A 21,987-nucleotide genomic window follows, 5' to 3' on the forward strand; every position below is an offset into this window, starting at 1 on the left:
TAGGATGATTGTGATTGAAATGGCTGAAAATCATAAATTTAACCTCTAGTAATATGATTAAATGGCTTATAACTTTTGCTCAACAGGTGGTGCTGTAATCAAATCATCTTGGTGTGTTCTGTGTGAAGTGACAATGGCAGACACAAAGTTTGTTGTCATTATGTCAAAGCTTCGCAAAGATATTTTGGCACAATGTTTAAAATTTGTAAAGGTCTGTTCGAAAACAGCTTTGGCATGAGCCAAAGAATCAGAATTTTAGAAAAAAGAATTTTAATTTTGTGGCTTACGGTTCAAAAGTTATTAGCATAAAAGTTTAGACAAGTGGTGGCGCTAGAGGGTTTGAGTTAGAGACTCCAAATTTGCTATGGTAACTTTTCACACTGTCTTCTATCAGTGTGCCAAATTTTACAACTTTCCCGCAAATGGTTCTTTAGGCTGTCAAATACATAGTAAAAAATCACGCTAATGGATACAATAGGTTTCTATGCACCTTCGGTGCGTGGCCTCTAATTATTATCAATGTTGAAAACAGTTGTGATGCTTAATATTTTTTTGTGGAAACATCTTTGATAAATATATTAATTTTAAAAGAACAGCATTTGTTTAAAATAGAAATCTTTTGTAACATTATAAATGTTTTCACTGTCACTTTTGATCAAATAATGGATCCTTGCATATATATGACCTCCAATCTTTTGAATGGTAGTGTGTGTATAAACAACATTAGCAATCTGATAAGAAGAAAGATGAAATAAAGCTTCCATCTGAAGATAAAAAGAGGGTCGCTGTGATCTTAAACAATCGCTTTAACTAGCAATGCATCATTTGATTTTACATTTCTTTGGATCCAAATGAATCATATATTCATTAATACAATAAACTGATCACATCAAACTCTGAAAATACAATAAAAGATCTGAAATGTCATTAAAGATGATGAAAACCAATGCAGCAGCCATCGTTATATAAAAACACATGATTAAAACTGGGGCTTGGGTCAGAACAGGTTTTTGGGTAGTTTGATGTAGGACAGATTAGGACAATGTCTCTGTTGGTACAAATGACTTCAGCATTTAGTCAATGAGTTTCACAGAACCGACCCTCATCCAATAGGTCAACCTCTCTCCCCGCCGAAGCATCCCGTTATGTAATGGCGAGACATAAGAGCAGGACGGCAGCTGAGGTCCTTTGCTCTGCTGCCACAGTCGAGGTGCCAGCTGTCATATGAGTGCCAGGCAGGCATCACGAATGGGACGCCATTTACTCACTCACTCTCCTCATCTAGTCTGTCTTTACTGTTACATAACGCTGAACTGAGGATGTTACGTACGGTAGAATGAGGGGAATCATGGTGACTAGTGATCAAATCTAACAATGATTAAAGGTCTAATTACTAATTAGTGTTGATTGCTACACTACTTATGAAAAGTTGAAAAGTCGTTAAGAAGTTTTAATATTAAATATATACATATATATATATATTCTGCCCACCAAGGCTGCATTTAGTTAATAAAAAGCTATAGTAAAAAAAACTGTAATATGAAATATTGTAACTACTTAAAATAACTTTTTTTTATGTGAATATATTTTAAAATGTAATTTATTCCTGGGATGCAAAGCTGCATTTTAAACAGTGTTTCAGGGTTCTTTGTTGTAAAGGAAGTGCAAAAGAACAGCATTCACTCTCTGCCAGTAAGTGGCTCTTATGGAAAAGCATAAATACAATGGTTAAAAAAAAAATATATATTTTTTTTTTAAATCACTCTTTGGCAGTAGGTGGCGCTTATGGAAAAGCATAAATACAACAACGTTACTTACATTATTAGGCTTCATATGGATGTTAGCTGAAAAGTAAAAGCCACTGAAACTTTTCTGAAGACATTCAATTCCCTTCAGGTGTACATTCATATAACCTCAACAGCCCAACATCTAATTTCATGGTTCTCGAATTAAGTGCAAAGTGCATCAATATACCAATCTAAGATCAAACATCCATACCCATGGTTGTCAAAGTACCGGAAAACACAAGACTAGAGCCCCTTTGGCCTTCAGGATCAGGATAACCTCTCCAGATATGATGTGAATGATTAAAGTGAACATTCCCGTCTCTGCAGGTGTCACATGCATTAGGATCACTGATGCTGGCTGAGGGAAATCAAGGAAGTTCTTTCTGCTTGGGATCACTTCCATCGGGTCAAACGCCTGCTGTACACTACTCACACAGCTTCAGATCACACATTACTTGAGGATTCACACACACACCATTAAGACACCAACATATGTGTCACTTCAGATTACACACAAACGCTTCAACAGATTCCAACTCAAACTCATTGGAAAAACATTTCAAAATTAATTTACTGTACATTTGCAACACTTCTGAAGTATAATGTCCAGTGAGTGATGATGAAAGAATGTTCAGTTTCATCCAAAACAGATGAACTTGAATCAGGCAATGTTTTATTACGTTGGTGGTTGTATGTATCACAGGACTTTGGAAAAGTATGTCTAGTGAGTGGTGCTAAAAGCGCTCTTTCCAAGTAGTTAGTAAAAGAAAAAAAAACGCATTTGATGCCATTTTATCTTGCTTCTATGAGTTTTTGAGCTCTTTTATCATGACTCGTGTTTCATGGACTCAAATCTGAGCACTCAGTATCACACGTGCAACGCTGCGCCAGGCGTTCAACCTAGCGCGTTTACCATGTCAGAGAAGCCATTCATATAGAGCAAATAATGTTATGTAAATTGCATTTGTTTACAATTCATACACTTGCGGCAAAACTATTTTGAGGTCATGACAATGTACTGTGCATGGAACAGTGTGTAAAGTATTTATTAATCAATAATCTAAACCAAAATCAAAACGTGTGTCAATAGGAATGATGTCGTTACTGTCTTACTGCCACTACTAGTGTTGAATTTTGAAACTGCAGGTAAATAGGTATATGTATCAGAAGGTTTTTTTTTTTTTGCAAAAATGTAGACTGATGCACATTTCTTATGAGCCAATGTTGACCCATTTACATTCTGTACTTTGCACAATCTAATTACAAAAAAGTACTTAAAAATAATATGGTATTACCACATTTTTAGGACCATGGTAGTTTGTTTTTGCCTGGAGTACCATGAAAATACCATCTGACAGTCAGTGAATGAACTAGTCTACATTTAAGTGATACAATAAGTGAATATTCTCACTGGTTTTACTGTGCATTCTGTGAATTTCTAAGGAACTAAAAATTTTGGACAGATTTTGGCTAGAAACCTCCAATACTCAATGCTTAAGAGATGTCGGGAGTGTTTCTTTCAGGTCCTGTACATATGGATCACATCTGTGAAGGAAGCACAGAAGCCCAACATGCCCTCTTTCTCTCTTCACTCTCTCTTTTTCTTCATTTTCTCCCTCCCAGTGACAAGAACAGGAAGAGATGTGGCATAAAAACCCCTATAATGTTTTTAATCCCCTCCAATGAAATTGTTAAAGCTGCATGACGGCGAACTAAGCAAACACATAAATGGCTTTATCCATGTGAGCCTGCGAAACAATTCTGCATATTACACCGGCGCGTATCTGCACATGCACACACAGCTACTAAGTGTGCTTAATGTTTTAAAGCATGGCACTTACTGAAAATGAAAACAATGTTGCTGGTGGTTTTTTTCGTGCCGTCGTTCTTCTTCTTCTTCGATCTAATGGCAGACGGGAGACATGAGCACATACCGCCACCTTCAGTAATTTGGTTTTATTTTCTCTTTTCTTCGACTCGAATTACGCTTTTGAAATGTTGTTACGTAGGAGTCGAGTAATAACGAATCATTCATTTGTTCTGCAATACATTATATACACACACGGAGTTAAAAATGTGCTCTTTTCTGATCCCAATGTCAATAATTTCACAATTTCATATACAGTACATACTATTTCTTAGGCTATTTAGCTAATACTGATAGTCTACTTAACCACAATTTAAAAAAGATTTTTTTTTTTTTTACTGTGGTGTACTGTTGTGGACACCTGATGATTATTTGCTACTGTTATTTTCCTCACAAACAAAATTTGCACAGCTGTTGGGCTAGTATTAACAAAAAATAAATAATAATAAAAAATAATATATAATAAAAATAATAATAAAATAAAATAAAGGTCTTTCCAGCATTAAGGTAATAACATCACAGTTTTTTATCATCTTGTCTCAGTTATAAGTTTATAACTATATTAAAACTTGTTTTGAAAAATGTCTTTGTCATTTGAATATTGATTTTAAAATCAATATGCTATCATATTGCTATATTGCTACCATATGCTATCGCCCAGCACTAAAAGCAAGTAAAGAAGGCTCCCTTTAAAATAACTTATGTTGTCAGTTAATGAAGCTCTTTTTTACATCGTGTGTATTTCGTTGATTATAATGAGAGAACTTGAGTTTAATCGTGAGGACGTTTTATTAATCCGTCCATTCTTTAGAGTTTCAAAGATTTAATCGTGCAGGTTTAATTTTATTCGTTTCTTGTTTTAGGCTAATTAGGCATAAATAATGGGAACGAAATTATACAGTGCTTCATGTTTAAACATGCAACAATTTCTTAATCAGTTCACAGACAAATGTTTTTTCCCCAATAAGTTAAAGGACAGGTAATGAATAACAAAAAATGCATGTTGTTTTATTAAAGAAAAAAATATATTTATATTGAAAATATAAATTTAAATATAGGCAAAATATATGAAAATATTGACATTTTGCATATTAATCCATGGAGCCTACCCCCCTAAAATAGGCTACCACTTTTAATGCTCCGATGCAAAGTAAACCACAATTTATTTTGAATAATATAACGCATAATTAATATAATATAAATAACACTGCACACCTTTTAAATGTGTCAAATCTAAAATATGGTTTAATACCATGTAGATTAGAGAAAATATAATCACAGGTTCAGGCACAGGCTTGACATTTATCCTGCTTGAATTCGTTCTGAGAAATGCACATAACTTCATAAGTACCAAACTTTCGTCTGTGGATATTAAATATTAAATATTTTAACTACAGTGTTTTTCTTTCATTTTCCCTTACTGAAGCCATCAAATCTAACACATCAGTGAGGCAAAACTGACGTCTATTAGCGAAAATGTGCTTAGATGCGCTTGTTTGATAACTTGTGGTTAAAGCGCCACTCAGCGGTCAAAGGCGGCAAATGCACTTCATACCGCCGCCGCGGCGGGACATGCGGCGGTAAAAAGGGCCTTTTGAATGTCTACTTAGTGTAGTTACGCACTTAACCCAGCTAACGAGCACTCGAAAAAAACTTCCAGCTGTAACTGTCACAATTGCGCAGGCTATTATCTGATAGGGAAAACACAAACGCAGACAGAACCATCAAGATTGGCGTTGGCAACTAAGGTGCGAACTGCAGCAACTTGTCAACTAAGCAAGTTTGTTTCTTGGCTGCGGTTAAAATCTTCCAGCTGCCGCTTCATTGTTTCGTCTAAAAGGCCGGTGGTAAAAACGAAACGCCTGCTGTTATCAAAGCCTCACAAAACACTTTTGCGTCAGGAGTACCTTCAAGATACGTAAGGGGTTTGAGTGCACGTTTGCCTTGATAAGAGTGATGTGTGGCCAAGTATGGTGTCCCATACTCGGTATTTGTGCTCTGCATTTAACTCATCCAAGTGCACACACAGTAGTGAACACACACACACCCTGAACATACACCACAGACATAAACATATACATACAGCAGTGGGCAGATGATGCCGTGGTGCCCAGAGAGTAGTTAGGGGTTTGGTGGCATGAGATAAAGATATTAGTCACTATTAATGAGGTAATTTCACACGGTTTTTAAGATGCTTTCCCAGAGACTCACAAACACGAACAGAATTGTTATCATGTTTCATGCTATCAGATGCTACTAAATATTAATACGCTAAGCATTAAGCAATTTATAGAGAGGAGATGGAAAATGTACAAAAATAATAAAATAAAATAAAAAACTTGGTAAAAACTACACTGTAAAATTATTTTGCAAATCAAAACATTATTATAGTATGTTTTACCAAAAAATACTACTTTATTCTTTCTACTTCAAAACTACATTTTAATTAAACTTTAACGTGTTAATTTCTTGTTTCTTTGTAAACTATTTTTTACTAAAAGGACTATATTCATAAAACATAAGAATGAATCTATGCAAACAGTCAAAATTAAATTACAAGAATAATTTTCACAGAAATTGGTTTAAAATTAAGGATTTTAACCGATCAAAACTAAAGTAACTATAATTAAAAACTAAAAAATATTTACATTATATATTATTTATAATATAATATTTATAAATTTATTTATAATATATTATTATTATTTATCAAATGATCAACAAATCTTAAAATTATATATTTTTACATATATTTTTTCCCAAGGAAATTATTAACTATACAGTCAATTATTTACAATATAAAATAATGTAATACAATTATACATATACAACTTATTAAAAAACATCTTAATATAAAATATACAATATAAATATAAAAAAATAAAATAAAATAATTGTTGAATTAACTGCACTAAATGATTCCAATTACTATCAATCCAGAAGTTTGGGGAAAATTTTAGTTATCAGTATTGTTCACACTACTTTGTTTGTTGACTTGTGTGTATCTTTTTGAGCAAATGTTCTATAAACTGTCCAGAGCAACTTTGCTTCCCACTAATTCAAATATACTTCGAAAAAGGCAAACCATTCCTCAAATACGTAAACCATAGCGCAAGAACGAGCGAGAGAGACGGTCTGACAAACAGACAGATGTACAGACACTGTTTTTGTTGATGACTGGCTCAGCTCTGAAACTTCCCCCATCACTACACCATCTGCCATCCATATTTTGGAAACTAAAACACGCCACCGAGTGAGTTAACAAGACAGGCCTTGTCTGGGGCCAGCCGCTCATCTGGGCAGCAGTGGGGGAGCTCCTGGAGAGAGGTGCGCTGGGGCCCGGCCAGCTCAGGTTAAAATAACACGCTTCCTCTCAGCAGCTCAAATACATGTGACAAACACACACCCACTGAGAACACTAGTGAGTGCGCACTACGGCTGGGAGACAGAGAATATCTTTTTTCAGCCTTTGGATGATTCAGTTTATATTTGCCAAATATTTTTTATTATTCTGAAAATGTTGCCAAATAGATGAAAAAATCTTTTATTAGTCAACTGGATTAGTAAATTAAAAGTAATTAATTTATATTCATCAGTAAAATATAATATAATTAATTAGTATTCTTGATTTATAATGTTTCATTAATGAAAAAACACAAGATATTGAATTATAACTTTATAATATTTTAAAATAATTTAATAATTTTAATTTATATTCATCAGTAAAATAATAAATAGAAAACAAAAATATAATTAAATATATTTAATTAGTATTCTGGATTTAAAATGTTTCATTAAAGAAGAAAACAAAATATTGAATTATCACTATAAAATATTTTTAAATATTTTATAAATTTAATTTATTAACATCAGTAAAATAATACATAGTAAATAAAAACAAATATAATATATTTAATTAGTAATCTAGATTTATAATGTTTCATTAATGAAAAAAAAATAAATATTGAATTATAACTTTAAAATATTGTAAAATAATTTAATAATTTTAATTTATATTCATCAGTAAAATAATACATAGAAAACAAAAATATAATTAAATATAATATATTTAATTAGTATTCTGGATTTATAATGTTTCATTAAAGAAGAAAAAATATTGAATTATCACTATAAAATATTTTTAAATATTTTATAAATTTAATTTATAAACATCAGTAAAATAATATATAGTAAATAAAAACAAATATAATATATTTAATTAGTAATCTGGATTTATAATGTTTCATTAATGAAAAAAAAACTAAATATTGAATTATAACTTTAAAATATTTTAAAATATTTTATCATTTTAATTTATATTCATCAGTAAAATAATACATAGAAAACAAAAATATAATTAAATATAATATATTTAATTAGTATTCTGGATTTATAATGTTTCACTAATGAAGAAACACAAAATATTGAATTATAACTATAAAATATTTAAAAATATTTTCTACATTTAATTTATAAACATCAGTAAAATAATGCATAGTAAATCAAATCAAATCTAATATATTTAATTAGTAATCTGGATTTATAATGTTTCATTAATGAAGAAACACAAAATATTGAATTATAAATATAAAATATTTCATTAATTTATAAACATTAGTAAAATAATATATAGTAAATAATAGCAATATATTTAGATGTAAAATTTTGAATTAGTAAATTGGATTAGTGAGGTTTACTTAAAAAAAGATTGGTTAATGATAAAATAAAATAATATTTAATCAATTAAATTAATACACATAGTATTACTAAAATAATACATAGTAAAAAAAAATAGCAATAAATTCACTGAAGCAGGGTTTGATTTAAAGTATATTTCACAGAAATAAATTAAACTTTAATGCCATTTTTGTATATTTGTACATCACAGCATTGTTTAATTTTATAATCACCATCAACATCATTAGAAATATACTGTGAATGTGCGTCGCCCAGCCCTAGTAAAGTTCTTGGGATCTCATATACTGTAATAAACGACTTAGTCAAAAACACTGCATTTCCAGAAGCCTTTGTACAGCTTGTATCCTCATGACACACTTTAACCGCAGCTCGAGGTTTCTGGCATGTGTCCGGCCCGCAGTTCATTTGGATTGACATATGTAGAACAGTTAATGTCATTTGTTGTTGTTGTTTTTTTCAGCTGCGCACCTGGTTCAGATCGAAGCGGGGAGAAACAGCGCAGCTTGTTTGGAAAAAGTCTAACTACTTGCATTTTTAAAATGGATGAGGTTTTTGGCAGCAGCCCTCCAAGGAAAGACGGCTGAAGCTACACATTCCAGGCCTGGCACGGTCCGAGGCCTCTTACAAGCAAAATACAGCACGTCGACGTCAAAGATCCCTCTGTCTGCTGCAGCCGACGGCGCAGACGAGACTAATTAGAGCGAGAGGGAGCGAAGTAGCGTAGACGCGGGCCTGCAGGAAGGAAAACAACCCTCTGGTGTAGATTAAAAATGTCGGACGGCACACGGTCCACTTCAGACAGGAAACCATTACCTTCAGGCCACATCGTCTGCTTTAAGTGAGCTCAAGCGCTTGGCTTTTTTCACATCTCGCTGCTTTAAGTGGTTTATCATCAACCCCAGCCGCCAGAAAAGTCCCACCTACTAACCTCGTATCACCAGCGGGCTGCATGGGAAAAGGACCCCCTTAAAAACAAACAAAAACCCCCCATGGCACAGAAACGTACTCCTGGTCTCTATGGATCTCCATTTGCGTCATTCCTCAAATAGCTCCTTGCACCCCTTTCTTCTCCTTTAGAAATCTAATACGTTATCCTTTCCTCCATCACAAAAGAAACAGAAACATCTTAAATTCTCAGGCCACTAAAAATGCCACTGTTTTTCTACTTTTGGGGAGGAACAGCAACAGGGGAGGACCCTGCATTTAATCATCCGGAGAAAATACAGCAGCAAAAGCTTAGTCTTTTAAGTGTATGTGAAACCTTTTTTACTGTCTTAATGCTCTTGGGTCATTTTTGACAGAAATGTTTTGGTTTATCAAATGTTGAGGTTATGGCACTTGGAAATTATTTTAAAAAGTTAAATGGTCCTTAAAAGAAAAAACAGTCACATGCAAAAATGACTGCATTGGAAACGAATGGGAAGCTAATTTTCATTTGGCACCCAAAGTCATTTTTTTGCGGTATCAACCTCAAATTTGGCACACATCTTATTTAGACTTTTTTGCACTTCTAGAGTAAAGTTCTTTCTATATTTCATATAAAATTTGGAAATAGTATTTTAGTGCATTCTTCATAATACATTAACTTCTATAACTTATATAGCAATAATCTGTCAACTGTTATCTTTAAAAATGTCAAAACTTAAGTTTGTGCTCCAAACCATTGAAGAATTTATGACGGTTAAAGTTGATGTCATGTCTATGCTCAAAAAGTGTTTAAATGGATTACAACTATTGCATAGATATAATTTAATTCCACATAATACCCCAGATTTTTACAAATTAAATTAAAAAACATTATCAAACTAAAATGTAGTACATTCATTTCATTTTAATTAAATGTGTGGCCATTTTTAAGGAATTTAATAAAAATAAAAGTGAATTTATGATTAAAAAAGGTCAAATATCTGCCAATGTCCTTAAGAAAAATCCACTTAATTTGAAGAGAAAATTTGACTGATTTTTTTTCAATTTCTCAAAATAACAAGACTCCATATCTTTATTTTGCATCTCAGGTAAATGTATCTTGATTTAATGATGTTAAGATATTTGCAGTGCATGCAAGACTGAATGCCATGAATTTGAGAATTCCAGATTCTGCTCCAATTCTAAAGACTTAATTTTTGGAATAAAGACTCTGTAAGACCCACAAAAAACCCTGATTAAACTGGGACAGGAGAAAGAATATTAACCCAGAAAAATGACTTGCTTCCCCTTTAAGAGCAGATTTAAATACTCTTGGCTCCGGCTCACGGCGAACAGCTTTTCCAGGCAGCCCTGTGCTAATCGCAATTCAGTGACCCGCTAAAGGCTACTAAAGGCTTCACGCAGTGAAGTGTCTGAGTTAAAATGGCTCTTCGTGCCATTAAATGGGGGATTTCCATGAACACGTCCTCTGGAGACCTGTGCTTAAACTCAGGCATATGCAGTGAGTTTACCACCCAGAAACACTCTTTTAACAACCTTCAATCATCTAGAGAAATAGTTCAACAGTTCTTGAGAACTGAAGGTCCAAACTGCATGTTCTGTATCAGATTGAGGAGCTCAGGCCACACAGATTTATTAAAGTCCCAACTCCACATAAGGTTATTCAAGTCTATAGAAAGACGAGTGAGCGAAGACGTTTCAGCCTGGTTCTCAGTACATTTGAAGACCGTTACGGAAGTCCCTTCACACAGCGATGTTCATAACCGGAATGATTTTCTGTCCGTCATTGAAAGCGCCCAGGGCATGTGCTCTACTGAGTGGTCAAAGACACTCTGAGCTCACTTCCTGTTTATGAACCAACCACCCAAATTAAAAGATTTGTTAATGCGAGTTTGATGCTCGGCTCAACTAAGACTTCCCAAAGTATTTTTGTGGCATCAGTAAAATTTAATAATTATAAAGTAACAATTACATTTGGCTTTGCTGTAGCTCAAAGAGTGGAGTGTGCTGACAACATACAATAGTCAATTGCTTGGACATTTTTTCAGCTTTCATCTTGTGCACTTTGTTAAACAACAGTCTAAATATTACCAGTCTACAGTAGGCTTTCAAAATTATTGAAAAAAGGTTTGCAACGCCAACATTCTCAGAAATATATATATATTAAAAAGTACATCTTTCCCCTTTTTTAAGTACGTAAAGTGTACATATTAGAATCCAAACGGTACAATATTAGTAACTTTTGAAAATGTTCAGCCCAAGTGACAGCTTTTGTAAAAAAAAAAAAAAATAATAATAATAATAATAATAATAATAAATATATATATTATCTGCGAGTGAAAATCGGGGGTTTTGGTTTTCAAGAAATTTCTGTAAAAGCTACAGCAACATGAATAACTGCAACTGTATGTTTTGGAAGATGCTGTTTTTATCCAAAGTGACTTGCATTGCATTCGATCACTTCATGCACTTCTTCTGGAATCAAACTCATGACCTTGATGTGAACTGCTTTGAATTACATCACGTACAGTAGTGGCCAAACGTGATGTCCAGCCAAGCAAAACTGATATATTTGCCCTTTATTCAAACATCCTGATGTTATTTTTTTAAACATATTACGTAGTTGTGCTTGGAGAGTGTAAAACTTTAGCATATGCTTCACATTTCATTTCTTTCATTTGTGATATTGCATGAAAATGGCTATTAATCAAATGATTATTAAAAGCTGTATATTAGACAGATTATTGGAAGAAAACACCATTTCAGTCTTTGTACTTCAAAATTTCATGTTTAATTCAATGCTACTTGCCACTTCTTTGTGAAATTCACAAGCAATTTCAATTGTCTCAAACTATTTTCTTTTATGTACAAGGAAGAACCAATGAAATATTAATAACAGATTATAATGCAGTCTGTGTATAATAGTTTGCCTTTTCTGACAAACAGTTTCTTAAGTTCAGTGTTTTTCTCTTCCCAGTATAACACATTCCTCATATCCTCATGGTTTAATTAAACTTGTAGGGTCATTAAAAGCAAATATTGTGCAAATGTGGCCTTTACGGTAGCTTGGTAATAAGAAGACTCATGCTTTACTGTGCTATTGAAGTTTGCTTACCATCAAAACATCACAAACTAGCATTTAAAATGTGATTTACTGACAGATGAGACGCTATGAAAAACACATTACCCACCTTCAGTTTTCTGGGAGACTTCTGATTCAAGTCCATTAAAGGTTAAAAGTATTTGATCCACAAACCAGTGTGTTTATTATCTTAATATATTATCCTAATCATATGATAACAAATACATGTTTGCAATATTAAGCTGCATAATGGACTGTTTTTGTACAGTTAAAACAACTGGATATTAGAAGTCTTGCAAATTCAAGTTACAAACACACCACTTTTGCATTAAAAATAGGAGCGTTCAATGTTGTCAGGAGCATGCAAACATTCAAATTAATGTCAGCAATACATGATCACATCCATGTTTTCACAACAGTTGCAATCTGAACACGAGTTCACGGCCCTGTCGCAGAAAACCGCTTTCACACCAACCAAACTCTGACGTCAAACAGACACCAAAGGCTCATCTTCGTGCACGCGGTGCACACTATTCTGTGTGGCCCATTAAGAGACACAGGTTATCGTCAGAGCAGACAGCCAGGACGGCATGAACAGCGCAGGGGTCCCACGCTGGCATGTTTACACAGCCAGACCACACAGATAAAACAACTGCACAGAAACCACTACAGGAACTGATATCACTCCAGACATCACACATGTGCACCAGGTGTGTGTGTGTGTGTGTTGTGTTGCAGAACATAGAAAACACACTCAGGAGTCTGTGTTCTTTTCCATTTCACAAGTGTTGCACGGACAATGCATGGATTCGTCACAAATTTAGTTCCTTTTAAGGTTCCCGTTGGCAAAAGGTCCCTAATGCATTAATTATACGGTCACTAGGGGGCGCAAATTAAATACTTGAAGACCAAAGCAGCAAAAACACTAACTTCTCTGTGAAAACACTAAATGTCCAGTCAGAATAACAAAGGAAGAATTTAATTCATGCAAAATGCATCCATTGTTACAATGCAAACCATGTCACTTCATTTACATTCACTACAGGATTTAATGCAAAACTTCAAATGCAAGTTCATGTTATTTTCACATAAATTAGCTTAAATCAAGCCTGCAAACAGGACAAAAAGATTAACAAACGTCACTACAACAATTATTGACAATTAATCAGTGGCATGCTTAACAAAAGGCAACTATTTGGACGTATTTCTTTTCAATAACTAGATAATTTCAACTAAATATTCTAAATATCTCTTTTTAAAATGTTATTCAAATAAAAAAAAAGCTTTGAAGACCAAATGTATACAAAAATAAGATGACTGGTTCTTTTAAAAAGCTACATAGCTTAAGAAATGTACAGCTTTACTGTAATTGCCAGTAAATACCATGACATTCCATTGACAAGTCAATTCGTGCAACAGTCTTCAGCAGCCTACCTGTGTAGCAAAAATACCTCTAATGTGCACAAACACACGCTTAAAAACATTAATTTCAGATTCATGTAAACTACATGCATCTTCACTGTAGTGTATAAACATCTGGGAGATTTTCGTCTACGTGCCCAAATATAACACAACGCATGTCAGCGCAGCTGTAAAATCAAAAACACGCCTGATAGAGCACAAGAGGTCGAAGTTCACTGCTTTAACCATGAGTTTGATATTATGTCATACTGCACATCATGAAATCTAAGAATGCATGCTTGAGTGAAAGCGTTCCAAGTCTCCATGTAAGAGACAGGACAAACCAAAACCTCTGGCAAAAATACAAAGGACGGGTAGACAGATTTATGACCATTACGCCATAATAATAATAATAATAATAATAATAATAAGTGGTAACACTTCAGATTGGATTATAATTATATACAACAGCTCATTAGCGTTACTCCTATAATTTCTGCAAACAAACACTAACGTAAAGCGTGACCTATTTTTTTAGTAATAATAATAACAAGGTCACGTTTTAATCCGCAAGTTACAGTAGACTATCACACTCGGATTTCGTCGTTCAATAAAGAGCCCCTACCTGGTCTCTCTGCAAGCAGGGCAGCGACGTCCTCCTGTGAGGTTTGCTCCTGGGCTGGCCGTGCTGTGCCATGTCTGACGAGACTACGGAGCTGGACCTCCTGCGCCTCTTATATACCGGAATATCTCCCCTCGATCCCTCCCGGTGTGATGCACCCTGCTCCGGCGGCAGCAGCCTGTCCGCATACCTCGCCAGCAGGACCCCCAGCACCCCGAGCAGGTACGCCAGGTAGGGTCTCCAGCTGGCGCGCACCTTCTGCAGAGACAGCAGCGATACGGTCCTGATGATGCTGATGAAGAGGAGCACGGAGATGCCCTGACCCAGACGCACCACCATGAGCGCCCCGCTGGCCAGGCAGGCGAGCAGCACCAGCGCGGTGGCGGTGAACGAGTACAGCTGCTGCGCATCCAAAAGCGACTGCGCCGCCGCTTCGCCCAGATGGCACACGGTGAGCAGGAACACAGCGGTGCGGATGAGCACCCCGCAGCGGAGCAGATACACGCCCACCCAGAAGAAGGCACACACGAGCGTGAAGACGGGGGAGAGCAGCTGCCACACGAGTTCTGCGAGCGTCACTAAGTGACACGCGCGCTCCGCGTCCCAGTCCGCGGCGAGCAGCGCGAGCAGCACGGACAGCGAGGCGACGCACGCGGCCGATGAGAGGCTCCTACGGCTCCACACGAGAGCCAAGCGCGAGTGCCAGCAGTCCTGCTCCGCGGGAGTGACACAAGTGCGCACATAGCTGTTGCGCACGGATTCCAGTGCCATCGGTCACGGGAGAGCACGCGTACGCGTACGCGCTCGCGCACACACGCATTAATGCGCAGAGCCGCCGTTCCTTTTCACGTTGAGTCAGAGACTCTCAGACTGCATGCGAGACTTCAATGCATTCTCCTCAGAGTCGAAGAGTAAAGCTTGCGCGGCGGAGGAAAGCGAACCCGTTTTCTTGGAAATGCGTAAAATCCCTCATCGCCTTAAAGATCCAGTCGAGCGGAGCGAGGAATTCCTGATGTTTCTAGGCCACCATCATCATCAGTGATCTCTCTCCCTCTCTTTGTTTCTCTCTCGGATTATTCCCCCTCTCGGATCATTTTCACGCGTGGAAACTCTCGTTGCACAAAGATTTCCGTGACTTTTGGATCGTATTGGCCAGTGTGCCGTCGCCCGCGAGGCGGTCCTTAAACATAGAGCGCGCGAAGCTGCGTATCGACAGCCAGACGGTAATCCCGATATTTCAGCATCAGTCCGTTGGTTTATTGAGTTCAGCTGCTCGCGTCCATGTGCTTTCTTCCCTCTTTCATTTTTAGAATTCACCTTCACCGACGTCATCGTCAGGACCTCTCCGTTTATGAGGTCCGTTTAACTGGCGGGAAATAGATTTTTTCACCTTTGGAATTTTGGAAAAATAAACTAAAAATCTGATGGTTTTATTAAACCTATTAAATACCTATCATTTGTGTGTGTGTGTGTGCTGTGCAAAAGACGGAATGGCACTACGTGTAGCCTACCTGATGCGACCCCTAAACCTTGTTTGAATACAACTTTTCTTATTTTCCTACAATTTTCTAGTAGCCTACATTAAACTGAAAATCACAATTCCCTGGGTTGTCACACAAAATTAATATGAATGTCGCTCTTTGGGTTTTCACACTTTCTTGTCATAGACTTTAACAATAATACTTCAGTAGAATTACGGATTTGTATAAAAATGTCATTTATTAGCCTCAGATATGAAGTACGTTATTGATTTGTGTGTGTGTGTTTATCTGATGTTGTCTCACTTTTTAGATTTTCTTCTTTGTTTGTTTGGTTCTTGCACACAGATTTTTCCTTTACAGTAAAATTTTATCGATTTTGCAATATCAAACAGAACTGATAGCAAAGTCTCTGTCGCTGGTTTTCTGCTGGTTTAATTAAGACTTTAAGTTTTTTTTAATAAAAAAAACTTTAGTTATTAGCCTCAGATATCAAGAATTATTTGAGATTTTTAAGTGTTTATTTGATTCAAGCTTTTTAATTTACAGTAAAATTTTACAGTTTGTTAACATTGACATTAAACATTTCCTTGGCAATGCCTGATTGAGATCAAACGAAATCATATGACCATCATTTGGTTTTTCTTATAACTATTAGTTTTTGCTTAGCAATTTTCCTATAATATATAATTAGCTTTTAAACATTCACTGGTGAATGTCGAGATCAAACAAAAATCTTATGAATGATGGCATTCCCAATCTGGCTGCCATTCACACAGGCACTCGTTAATGTGGGCAGAATTCCCAGGAGGAAGAAAACCGGTTTCCAGCACAGGAACTACGGATCATCTCTCCATTGGCTGGGCAGAATCTGGCAGCCGAGGCATTTCAAGAGTCTGATGGATGTCCATGCACATCCCACGGTGACGCTCCAAGTTTCCCGGCTACAGGGAATGTGGGAGCGCTTGTTTAGAAAGCTGCAGAGGCAACAGTCTCTTCCGGTCTCGGTTCCCAGGTCAGTCGAGGGCCAACTAATATTAAGTCCTTGCGTCATGTCCTCCGAACAGCAAAATAAAGATAAGGATAAAAGTTGCAGGGAAACATTCTAAGTAGGAACCCAGCAGACCTGCTTCTGAGGATAAGGAAACGCCCCTGTCAAAATAAATGACTAAATCCTGTATTATGATGTTAGGCCATAATAGGTTAATGCAATAAGTGGGAAATATGTTGAAGGAAAAGCTCATTTGGCATTATGGAATATTATAAATGGTATAAAGGAGCTTAAGTGGTCTTAAAACGAAGAAAGCCAAGCCTAAAGCAGTGTTATTTTACTATTTAAGTTTTTATTAATATTTTTAATCAGATTTTATTTCTATACTTCCCATTTTAATATAAAGTTTTCCTTTTTTTTCATTTTAGTAGATGTATGTGTATCAGGCATGTGTGTGTATAAATATTTATTACCAATAATTTAATACAATTTATTCTTAAGTTTTTATTAAGTTCTTATTAACTCTTATTATTTGGGTTTTTGTTATTTTAGTTCATCAAGTTATGCTAAATATTTAATTCCAGTTAGCATGTATTTTATTTCAAGCAACAAAATGTCTCAAAAAAACATATTTTATGTTATTTTATTTTTAGTATAATGACCCTGTGACACATTTGTGTTTCATTAGTATTCCACAAAATATTCTTAGTTGCAAATAAGTGGCCAAAATCCACTTGATGCTGAAGCTCCGGTTTGTCACTAAAGGGCACTAGTTGTAAGCGATAAGATGCAATGAGCAAATGTTTTAAATGTTGTCCTCTCTAAAGGTCTAAATGTTTTCTGCTCACCTTCGTAATGAATCCAGATCGATCTCTGAAATGCATTAACCATTTTGAGCCTGTTTACTGTACGAATGTGTCACGACGCTCTCGAACATTCAGCTCTATCGGAAAGACACACTCAAGCCAAAGTTATACATGAGAAAAGAATAATTGTACTCGGACATGGAGGTGTTTACACTTAAATCTATTTGCAAGTCTCAAAACATTTGAAAACTGCCTGTCTGAAACATCTCGCTGGCCTGTGATAAACAATCAGACACTGGGTTCAGGAAAGGCTGAAATAGAAGCATGAAACTGTGTGAGGGAAACGAACGTGTGAGTCCAGAATGCATCACAGGTGGAGCGATTGAGGATTAAGTCTGGGAGAAGATTCAATTTTCCTCCTAGTACATCAGCTCTAGCAAAAACCCCGGCTTGGCACAAGACGCAGAGTATAAAAGCATAATTTCACCTCCACCCCTGCTCGCTCCTTGCTGCTCTCTAGACACACTCCTGTGGTTAGGATCTGAATGGAGAATGTTCTGTATGCAGAGAGCCGTCCTCCGGGAATGCTGGGATGGAATTGTGGGATACGGTCACCGCATGGGCCGGGTTTTCAGCAATCGGCCTGAACATTTCAAAAGTCATTTGAAGCATGCATTGTGTTGGTCGAGCACGCTGTTATTTCTAAGAGTCATGCTTGTTAAATGTTCAGTTGAAAAAGGAAGTACATCGAACGCTTGGACTTCATGGCCCATCCAATCAACTAAAACAAGCAATTCGTAGGCCTAGCCTTTCATAATGTCACATGAACATAGTGCTTTATACAATACAGTCTGTTTTAAAGCAGCTTCGCAGTAATAAACAGTGCTTATGTTGCAAAATGCATGGTTATGAAATCAATTTCAGCAGAAGACAATGGTGCCATTATGCAGCTCAGATCAGTTCAGTGTTGTTTCAAGATGTTGCAAAACGACTGCAAAGCCTGAAAAAGTCAAAAGACAACTTTCTCTACCCCTGAAATGACTTTCATTTTTCGTTGACATCACCAAGACATCATTAAGCCCTCCCCCAATCACCTTGCTCTTTTCACAGTGCAATCAAATGGATAACTCAAGCCCCGCCTACCATTTTTTTTCTTGTTAAATATTCAGTTTTACTAAAAAAATGCATCCCATTAGAAGGAAATGGGAAATAAAGTGCAACGGTTATCTAAAACTAAAACAATTAAATCATTTTGTTAATTGAAATAAATGAAAATAACAAGAAAAACTTATTTCAATTAGTGGCCAAGGCACAATTTTTAATTTAGTTCAAGTTAAAACACTAAAATTACTAATATTATAAATATGAACTAAAACTAATACATAACAAGATTACTAAAAGCGTCACTAAAATTCAAATGAAAACAAAGTATCAAAATGAAAGATAATTTAAAATATAAATAAAAGTAATAGTACATAGACAATGCTAAGATAACCCTGACTGTGAACAGTTCAAAACACGAGTGACAGAGAGATGTCCATGAGCTCAAAACTGTCTGAGAAATTAAATAATTTTTACTTTTGGGTGGACAGAACTCTGGACACAGTCTATATTCATTTCTGCTAGTAGTTTAGTGCATAACCGCTCACAGACTAAGATTACTTTGCAATTATTTGTACCCTAAAGAGATCCGAATGAACTGGGATTGGTTAAGTTTTATGTAATCCAAATGCAAAATGGACCAAAGGTCTGTCAGCATGAGCCTGCGGTGAAACAAACCTCACAGATATTTCCGGAACCTCATTAGCATCACATCTTTCAGCTAAACTGTATCTGTTTAGTTCAGCTGTTGCATAGAGACCAGAGTTTGACATGTTTTGGTACAGAGGAGCCAATCTGACCCAAAAACGTGCTCTGAGACTTTCCGCTGGGCCAGAAATCTTTTTCTTGGAAGAACAGCCGGTTCTAGAAGGGTAGCAGAGAACCGCTGAAGCGTAAAAGCAAAAAACCTCCTGTAAATACAAGTGCATGCTTTTTAATTCCCCCCAATTACAGTAATTTATAATCACAACAATCTTTAATGGCAGGTCAGTACACACAGTTCAATTTGGCCTTCATTACTGACCTCTGGGAGAAAGAACAATGAAGTAAAGCTGAAAGGTACTCAGAATTCTGAGTTCAATTCTTACTTTTTTCTTGCAATTCTGAGAAAAATGTCAGAATTTTGTGAAATAAACTAAGAATTAACTGAGTTTATATCTCTTGTTTCTGACTTGTTTTCAGAATTGAAAGAAAAAAACTCGTTGTGAGTTACAGTATAATGTCAGTTGCGGGATATGAATTTGCACTAATGAGGAAAAGTCAAAACTGTGTTATATAAACTCTTTCTAACTTAAAGAAACAATTGTAACTTTTTTTCTCACAATTCAGAATTTAGAATTTCTCAGAATAGCGAGAAAAAATAAGAACTCTATAAAATCAGAAAAGATTCTATAAACTCAGAATTCTGCCTATCTTTTTGAATCTCTAGAGTTTAAGAATCTCATTCATGAATTCTTCTCAAAATTGCAATAAACTAACTTTTTAACAATTCTAACTTTTTCCGAGAAAAAATAATTGTGACACAATATAAAGTTGCAATTTTTTTCCACAATTAAGTCAGAATTGTGTAATATAAACGTGGAATTCTGAGAGAAAAAGTCTCCAAACTTTGTTCTCGCAATTCAGTTTATATCATGCAATTCTGACTTCTTTTCTCTGAACTGAGACATAAACTTCCTATAGTGAGTTATAAAGTACAATCTGATGAGAAAAAGTCAGCTCGCAGTTCTAACATTTTCTTACAATTGTGAATTTATATCGCACAATTCTGACTTTCTTACACGCAATTGTAAGTTTGTATCACACTATATAGCAAACGTCCGAATTGTGAGATGTAACATTGCAATTGTGAGAATGTCAGAATTGTGAGATTAAAAGTTGCAATTACCTTGTTTAGGTTTCATTTAATGGCAGATACGATCCCACTCGAACATCACAAGTGTAACTAAGGACAAATATGAGCATGAAGCTCTTTATCATCATACTCCAATTATTTATTTATGAGGCTCAAAGAGAATCAGAGCTATTGGCAAACTCTCAGGCTCAATATATGTGTACACACTCGACTCGAGTGCTGGATGAATATGTGCTCATTTTGGGCGCTGAAGCAGGTGAGCGCTTGTTTTTAGAGCGTATGCTAATAGCCGTGTGGATGATGGTTGGGCTTTAATGTCGAGGAGGCCACTCGCGACAGGAATGCGTAGCTGCGCTGTTTTTGGAAGCAGGCGAGCAAAACCTGTTCAATTAAAACTGCATTCTGAACCGTTCCTTAATCAACCCTTCAACTCATAAACACACTCCCTCTCCACACACACACACGCTGAATCGCTTTAGCGTCAGGAGCTTTAAATGTGCTTCAAACAGCACATCCTGTGCATCTCTATGAAATCTGGCAGAATTCATTCCTTAAACCTGTCCTGTGTGTGACCTCAAATAAAAGAAAAAGTAAAACACACACGTGGGTTAATTAACACGGCTACAGTCTGTCATATTCAAATAATAATCACTATGAATGCTTCACACTTTAGAAACTGCTTTAGAAAAAATTTCAAATCCTGAAATACTGACTGCTTTAAAAATCTGACATATCAATCTAGCCCAGTTTAACAAAGGAAGGATAAAAACACAGTCTATCTAAACAACTAAAGCTGTGAACAGTTTGATTCCTCTGCCATCACATCATCCTCACCCTATAACATAATCGACCCACCTTTATTAAAACACTTCCCTGTTTCCAGCCTCTGCCTCATGCTCGTTAACTTCCTTGACTTTCCCCAATAATGCCAAATGAAACTATTTGTCATGTGTTTGACACAGGGGGCTTGCTTGCGACATAATTTGGTGCATGTTTGTCCAAATCCTGCCAGGAAAAACAGTGAGAGTCCACCTCAGCAGAAGGAACGGGGACAGGAGCACAAATGTGTGCTTTCACAAAGTCGAGCCCTGGGGGAAGTGAGGGGCCCGGGGCCCGAGAGATGACTGTGGACTCTCAGGTTTTTTTCCCCACCTCACAGACATGTTTTCGTAAACACCAGGAATGCATCAAATAAAGGCACCGTCCAAGAACCTTCCTATTTTTTTTATGAGCGTCAATCCATCATCCACCAATCAGAGGCGTTGCACAGTGAGGCCCCGCCTCCTCCTCCTCAGTGTGTCATGGGAACACAGTCTGCAGCGTTAGCTACTGTATCCACCACTGCAGCATGAGGGAATTGTGGGAAACATCT

At 36.1% G+C, this 21,987-nt stretch overlaps 1 protein-coding gene across 5 annotated transcripts in view; it reads right to left on the minus strand.

Moving 5' to 3' along the window:
- The window catches only part of LOC132105489 (cGMP-inhibited 3',5'-cyclic phosphodiesterase 3A-like), a 95,974-nt gene that overhangs the window by 67,588 nt on the left and 6,399 nt on the right, over positions 1-21,987 (minus strand). For 4 of the 5 annotated variants that reach the window (XM_059510634.1, XM_059510635.1, XM_059510632.1 and 1 more), the window contains exon 1: positions 14,388-15,329. The exons of the other annotated variant lie outside the window; for it this stretch is intronic. In XM_059510634.1, the coding sequence (XP_059366617.1) occupies positions 14,388-15,155 (768 nt within the window). In that variant the 5' untranslated portion in view covers positions 15,156-15,329. Of the gene's footprint in view, positions 1-14,387; positions 15,330-21,987 lie in introns of those variants that run through there. 5 annotated transcript variants of the gene reach the window in all.

Source organism: Carassius carassius, chromosome 26 (assembly GCF_963082965.1).
Source record: "Carassius carassius chromosome 26, fCarCar2.1, whole genome shotgun sequence".
In the NCBI taxonomy this organism is placed as follows: Eukaryota; Metazoa; Chordata; class Actinopteri; order Cypriniformes; family Cyprinidae; genus Carassius; species Carassius carassius.